The 7,494-nt window shown below is 41.4% G+C and overlaps 1 protein-coding gene across 3 annotated transcripts in view; it reads left to right on the top strand.

The window, feature by feature from the left end:
• Positions 1 to 7,399, top strand: part of Arl14ep (ADP ribosylation factor like GTPase 14 effector protein) — a 10,553-nt gene extending 3,154 nt beyond the window's left edge. For 2 of the 3 annotated variants that reach the window (XM_029537017.1, XM_029537018.1), the window contains 4 exons: positions 1,640 to 2,126; positions 3,985 to 4,112; positions 5,393 to 5,617; positions 6,111 to 7,399. In XM_029537017.1, the coding sequence (XP_029392877.1) occupies positions 1,704 to 2,126; positions 3,985 to 4,112; positions 5,393 to 5,617; positions 6,111 to 6,165 (831 nt within the window). In that variant the 5' untranslated portion in view covers positions 1,640 to 1,703 and the 3' untranslated portion in view covers positions 6,166 to 7,399. Of the gene's footprint in view, positions 1 to 1,639; positions 2,127 to 3,984; positions 4,113 to 5,392; positions 5,623 to 6,110 lie in introns of those variants that run through there. The other variant, XM_029537019.1, reaches the window with a different exon arrangement.
• The last annotated feature ends 95 nt before the right edge of the window (positions 7,400 to 7,494 follow it).

Below are 7,494 nucleotides of genomic sequence, written 5' to 3'. Positions count from 1 at the left end.
TTTTTTGGTTTTTCGAGACAGGGTTTCTCTGTGTAGCCCTGACTGTCCTGGAACTCACTCTGTAGACCAGGCTGGCCACGAACTCAGAAATCCGCCTGCCTCTGCCTCTGCCTCCCGAGTGCTGGGATCAAAGGTGTGCGCCACCACGCCCTGCCGAATTGTGAATTTTCTTTCTCCTGTATTGAGGGTCATTTCTGCCTTGTTTTCTCCTTCACTACCTTATTAGATTCTTTCTTTGGGTTCCAACTTTTGGGGTCCCTGTAAGAAATGGCAACCAGCACCTCCATCTCTTTCTCTTCTTTCTCTCTTTGACCCAGACTGCCCACTGAGTTGAGTGTCTTATAATACATAGCAGGGGCCATGCAGCTGCCCTCAGGGCCATGCTGCTGCGGATGTATTGCTGGCAGTCTCAGTCTCAGGCCGCACATCCTGGAGTCTCAAGGACTACAGTGTATCCTCTGCTTGTTAACGGATTGCAGGCCCAGGCCCTCGTAGTTCTCGAACAGCAGGCCCCACAGTTCCTTGCACAGACTTTCCCTGTTTACCAGAGGTTAAACAAACATCTGTTTACCACAACTGGGGCACCAGCCACAAACCTAAATAACGATCCCACCAATGTTGCCGCTGGTGAACTAAGGAGTTTGTTCAGCTTATGGTATTGAACGTTGGGATTATTTAGAGAATATGGGCAATGCCCTCACGAATGGCAGCCTCCTAGAGGTTACATCCTTGAGTCCTTCCTGCAGTTATCCTGCCACTTCACTTTCTGTGATGTGATTACAGGTCCTTTGCCATTTTCATCTCAATGTATCAGTTAGTTGCTATGGTTACCAGGCCAGGATGACTGTGGGATGATTCCCTGTTTGGAGGTAGAAGATGGTTGTGGTATAGCAACCTCATAAAGGTTTGCTTAGGCTTTTTATGTGTGATTGTTCATCCAGAAGAAATTTAATTTTTCTTTTTTCATGTTAGCCAGTAATCCTTTTCATGTTGGTGTGTAATGCCATCTATTTACCACAGTAACACAGTACCATGTCATACAGGAAACCTGTATGCATGTAGTTTTGTACACAGCAGTACCATAGTGTCTTTAATTATCTTTCTAGTAAATCAGCCCTTCTTTTCTTTCACAGTTTTTGGACTTGTACTCTATCTGCAGTCAGCTTCCACACTCTGCAGGATGGCAGAGACCTTCCAGTTGTCTTTTGAGTGAAATAGTACTGAGTTTGTAGACTTCCATAAAGGTCTTTTGTATTTTTTGTAACATTTGTATATTGTGTAAAGCATACAGTGTTTTAGTTTCCAGCATCCTTATTAAATCCCCTACAAATTCTAAGCAGTTTTTCTGTTGAACCTCTAATATTTCTCATGTGAATACTTCTGTTTCTTCTACTTCTCGTCCATGTAATGTAATCTTAGTGTTGTAGCTGTGATCTCAAGGATTCTGGTATAGATCTGACCTGACAAGACTTTTTCTCCCATTTCATGATTAAATACATTCTTTCTTCTTGGTATTTCCTACTGTTCCATGTTTGCTGTATTTTGCTTTTGTTTTCTAAAGAAGCTGCATTTTACTAACTTTTTACAGTTTTCCAAATCAGAATTTTCAGTACAAATCTGTCTTTAATCTTTTCTCTAGGTTGACCTACCAAAGAGATTTCTAGACAAAATAAAAGAGGGGGAAATTGATAGATTCAAGGACAATGGATCCGTGTTCAGTTGGAGTCCAGCTTCGTACCACACACGACTGCCATAAAACCTTCTATACTCGGCACACAGGTTTCAAGACATTGAAAGAATTGTCATCAAATGACATGCTTTTACTTCAGCTTAGAACTGGAATGACACTTTCTGGGAATAATACAATTTGTCTCCATCACGTAAAAATTTATATTGACAGATTTGAAGAGTTGCAGAAGTCATGTTGTGACCCGTTTAACATACACAAGAAGCTAGCCAAAAAGAACCTGCATGTAATTGACTTAGATGACGCCACTTTTCTGAGCGCCAAGTTTGGAAGACAGCTCGTACCTGGTTGGAAGCTTTGCCCAAAATGTACCCAGATCATCAATGGAAGTGTGGATGTTGATTCAGATGACCGCCAGAGACGGAAACCCGAGTCAGATGTATGTATAGATGCCATTATGCTTTCTACAGTGTGGGACTTTAGATATATGGAGTAAATATAAGAAATCATATTTATCATATTTCTGTCACATTCATTAGCATATAACATTTAATGTCGAGGTGAAATAGTGATGTTTTAAAATGTTTCCACACACTCAAGGTCCAGAAGGAGCAGTAAACAAGGGCTTAGAACAAAAGACATAATGTGCCCAAGATATCAGTGCTACATTGAAATCCGTCTTAAACCTTAGGAAGGAGAGTTTAGGAATGGCCTTTAGAACATTGGCAAAGACCAGCTTAGGGAATTTGGATCCTTTTCTGTTACTGAAGTAGCTAGATGAAGGCTTGCCTACTGGAGGAGACTGCACACCAGGGAGGAGGTGTGTCTTTGTCTAGGGCTAAAGCACAGCTTTAAGGAAAAGAATCATAGAAGTGGGTCATCGTTGATTCTGCCTTTGAGGTAGGGGCTTACTCCATGGCAGACTGGCCGGGAACTCTGCATGTTGTCAAGACCAGCATGGCTCTCACGACAGTGGTCCTCCATCAGCCTCCCTGGACTGGGGCCAGGTCTGAGGCATGGTGCCCAGTAGTCAGTGGATGTAATTTTAGGTTTTCTCCTTTGAAGATGTTTGGTTTGGGACCCCAGGTAAGGAACTGAGGTACATAGTTTACTTAACCAAAGTAGACCTGGCCTCCAAGGTGGGTTTACTGAGAAATTGCTCTCAAGTGGGCGAGTTCACTGGCCCCAAGGACCAAGGCCAGGGAAGTCACCATGGGGAAAGGGCAGGGGGAAGAGGGTGCACACCAAATATTTGTGACTTTTCTTAATGTTTCTGTCTCTAAATTCTGAATATAGTTAAGGTTAAATTTAGGGCTTCCTTTGCTCAAAGAGCACATAGTTTTTACATTGTAAAGTGTGAACGATTTTATGCCTTTTCCTGGGTCTCATGCCTATACATAGTCATTTATATCAGAAAAGTTGAAATCTGTGAAGATTTCGTTACCCACAAGGAGCACTTCGTTTCTCTCTTTAAGCATTCTATCATTCTTGCTGCTGGCATAGTTTCTCAGTTTTCTTCTTTTTGTTGTATTACTAAACTAAATTAAAATTTTAAGTTGTGTGTATTGTGTTCCTCTCAGGCATATCTCCAGGACCCAGCATTATGTGAAGTTCATCATAGATACTCGGTGATTCTAGGCTTGGATGTCTTCACTGCATCTCTCCATTGTTCTTACATGACTGACTTCTTTACCACCTAATCTTGACTTTGGGTGTATGAAAACATTTTGAAAGACCACTTATTTTTACCTCCCCAAAATAAGAGATTTAAAATCTTAGTACCAGGCTTTTGATTTACCAGAGCCTATATATATATGAGAGAGAGAGAGAGAGAGAGAGAGAGAGACTGTATGTATGTATATATACATGCAATGTGTGTATGTATATGCATGTAATGTGTATATACATGTGTGTATATAGACACACAGACACAGCCCACTTCAGAATGTGAAGCTACTGTACTCAAGTTAGAAGTTCTGCAGGACAGAGAATTGTTATTTGGAACCTCAGTTCTGTGCTGTTGGATTATATGACACTTTTTGCTGCCTTCTCTCCTGAGGTGGCAGCCATTGCTGCCCTCAGTGTGCCAGGCTCCTGCACCTGCTGTCCAAGAGACTAAAGTAGCAAAAATAGTACAAAAGTTTGAATATAGACTGGTAGAGTGGCTTTTCCCACCTTCCTTTCTGTGTGTGTTCCAAGCTGCATTCCAGACTGGGGGGTATCCTGGGCTAATGCTAAGTAAAGTCCTATCGTTTGACCCCAAGATTTCAATGTATAGTTTTCTTACTTTTATTCAGGGAAGGACTGCTAAAGCTCTGAGGTCACTACAGTTTACAAACCCGGGAAAGCAAACTGAATTTGCTCCAGAAGGAGGTAAAAGGGAGAAAAGAAAGCTCACCAAAACTGCAAGCGCTGCTTCGGACAGGTGGGCAGCCGGCTCCGCGCTCTCGCTTATTTGTAACATTCCTGCTGCACGGCCGCATTGTCCTTGTGGTTTTTTTCTTAATTTTCAGTTTTCTGACCAATCATTTAAAATTGTATTCTGATTAGTTAAACCTGAAAGCCTTGGCTGTTAGTGTCCGTTGGAATTCTAGAAACTTCTTTCTGAGAAGGTAGCGTGAAGTGAACAAGGTAATATTTTGGAATAAGAGTTAAAATAATTAAATAAACATATTAGAGCTTGCTCGCCAGTCTCTAAGATGTTTACTGTTTGCAAAATTTGATATTGATGTTCTCTTCTTAATGTGTCTGCTTTCTGTGTATGCTGACAGAAAGGCCATTGCATTTATGAGAACTCAAGAGTGCTTTTGATGTTTGCACAGGTCCGAAGTAGACACACAGTTCTAGTACAGTCCACAGAAGGAACAGGAGCTAAGTCATTTAAAATATATATCCTAACATTGAGTATGTCTAAAAGATGGTGACAAATTTATTATAACAGATTGGGCTATTTTCTTACTGGAATCCACATTTTTACCTTTATTCTGACTGTGAAGTTTTCCATTGAGTGATTTAAAATATTTTCAAACCAGATTTACCAGACATCATTAAGAAAAGAAATAGGGCTGGAGAGATGGCTCAGAGGTTGAGAGCACTGACTGCTCTTCCAGAGGTCCTGAGTTCAATTTCCAGCAGCCACATGGTGGCTCACCACCATCTGTAATGGGATCTGATGCCCTCTTCTGATATGCAGGCATCTATGCAGGTAGAGAACACTGTATATAATGTTCACAGCAGTGTCATTTAGTAACCAGTAAAACAAGTCACCACCAGCTATTCATTCTGTGATGGTTTGTGTAAAGCCATTGGGTCACATTGCCTTATTGAATTCTTTTTAGTTATAAGTAGTATTTGTGTGCACATCTTAATGTGTATGTAGGTGGGTGGGTACATATGTTGTGAGTGTAGATGAGAGAAAAACTGAAGTCTGGTTTTGCTTCTGCCTTGGGCCCAGGAATCCCTCAGTTTCCATCTTGTGCACTGAGCACCTTGGCCATCTGTGTACGTCAGTGTCATTTTTATTTTCATTTTCATCACTTAGATCACTTCTCGTCTGGAACTCTCCTGGAGAGTACACATTAAGCCAATTTAGTAGACTCTGTCTCTACATAGAAATATTTTACCTCCATTTTCTTCATTATCTTATTTCAACTAAATATTCAAATATAATCTGTATGAAGTGCAGCTCACTGTTTTATTTTACAGACAAATTATTCCAGCAAAGAGTAAGGTGTATGACAGCCAGGGCCTGCTGATTTTCAGTGGCATGGACCTCTGCGACTGTCTGGACGAGGACTGCTTGGGATGCTTCTACGCCTGCCCCACTTGTGGCTCTACCAAATGTGGGGCCGAGTGCCGCTGCGACCGAAAGTGGCTGTATGAGCAGATAGAGATTGAAGGAGGAGAGATAATCCATAATAAACATGCTGGGTAATTGATAGCATCAAACTACGGGGTCTCTAAAACTCTCTCTTTCTCTCTCTCTACAATTCTGTCGCTTTTAGATGCAAGTATAGCCTAACTGTTGATAAGTAAGTCCGAAACACTTTAGTATGAATTTGGTTGCATTTGGGGTGCTTTAAAATTCTTTATTTGATGTAAATTTAGATGGGTTGTTTCTCCAGAGTCGGCTCTAAGCCTGTCTGGGCCAGTCTAACAAGTGTAGGTATTTTGAAATTTTCAGGGTCCCCATATGAGCAAATTTCAGTGATGATGGTGTAGTGAGTCCTCCCTGTCTCCTAGCAGCCTCATGCAGATCTGAGTTGACCTCAGTATACTGTGAGCTGCATGGCGTTGTAACTTCCCAGTGCAGAAGTAAGGATGTGCTTAGCAGCTGTGCTTCATGGTCTGTGCCAATCGTGAGTTTCTTTTCCTTTCTCTCAGCGGTTGCTCTCTGTACACCTGTTATTTAATTCACTTACAGAAAAGCATATGGTCTGTTATCTCCCTGTCACCCATACGATATTTTACAAAAATGATCACCCAAATATTGACCAGCAAAGACGAAAACGAAGAAAAGAAATGAACAGTGATATTTCTGGAAGTGAAATTTGGATCAGTCGTAAATGGAATTGTAGACGTCGCCGCTGGTCATGGGAGTGTTGGTTACCATTGCTGCTCTGGAGACAGATGTGCATCAGAGGAACCTGATGATGGAAACTTACCCACATTGCCGAGAGAAGTGGCTGGGATGAGCAAGAAGACGGTCCTAGACAAGGTTATGGTAAAAACTTAACATTAAAGACTGTTTATTGTAAATAGATAACTTCACAACATTGGAGTGGTCAGGAAGGCGCCTGTTAAACGTTACTAACAAAACAAATGCCTGTCAGAATACTTTCAGGCAGGACAATAAAACTCCAGTTCTCAATACGTAAACTTTAATTTTCTTGTCTATTTGTAGGTACAAGATTTAATGTTTTGATAGGTATCTAAGGGTCATACAACAATTCCCTTTCCCCTTGATTATTAACAGTGTTGTGCAAATAGGCCCAGCCCTTAGCTGGAAGCAGGGCCTGTGCCACAGAAAATTGATCTCCAGGCAACACAGTAGGTGAACATTTTGAAATTAAATTAGATACCTAAGTGCTAAAATACAGTTCTTCCGACTAGAGATGAACACAAATGTTCATTACACCACGAGCTTTTCAGTTCTTAATCTATGCATTCTTGGTGAAAATTTGTTCCTAAAGAAAAATTCATTCCTTTTTTTTTTTTTTTACATTTAAAACGTGAGTGTATAGTTCATAAGTGGCTGCACACTTGTCTCGGTCACTGTTCTATTGCTGTGAAGAGATACCATGACCAAGGCAATGCTTAGAAAAGCAAGCATTGAGGGCTTGCTTACACTTTCAAAGGCTTAGCCCATTGCCATCATGGCAGGGAGCATGGTGGCCTGCAGAAAGATGTATCAGTATCTGAGATCTTTATCTCCTTACCCACAGGCAAGAGAGCCTGGCGTGACTTTTGAAACCTCAGTGCTCACCACCGATGACATACTTTTCCAACAAAGCCACCCCTCCTACCTCTTATCAGATAGTACCACCCTCTAGTAAATAAGCATTTGAGTGTATGATGAGCCTATGGGGGACCCTTATTCGAACCTTCACAGAGGTATTTCTAGCTGTTAAAATTGGATAGATGCTGGGTGTGGTGGCACATGCCTTTAATCCCAGCACCCAGGAGGCAGAGGCAGGCAGATTTCTGAGTTCAAGGCCAGCCTGGTCTACAGAGTGAGTTCCAGGACAGCCAGGGCTACATAGAGACCTGTCTCGAAAAACGGAAAAAAAAAAAAAAAAAAAAAAAAA

Source organism: Mus pahari, chromosome 3 (assembly GCF_900095145.1).
Source record: "Mus pahari chromosome 3, PAHARI_EIJ_v1.1, whole genome shotgun sequence".
Classification (NCBI taxonomy): Eukaryota; Metazoa; Chordata; class Mammalia; order Rodentia; family Muridae; genus Mus; species Mus pahari.
Note: the sequence above shows the minus strand (reverse complement) of the source record. Positions and strands in the feature narration are given on the sequence as shown.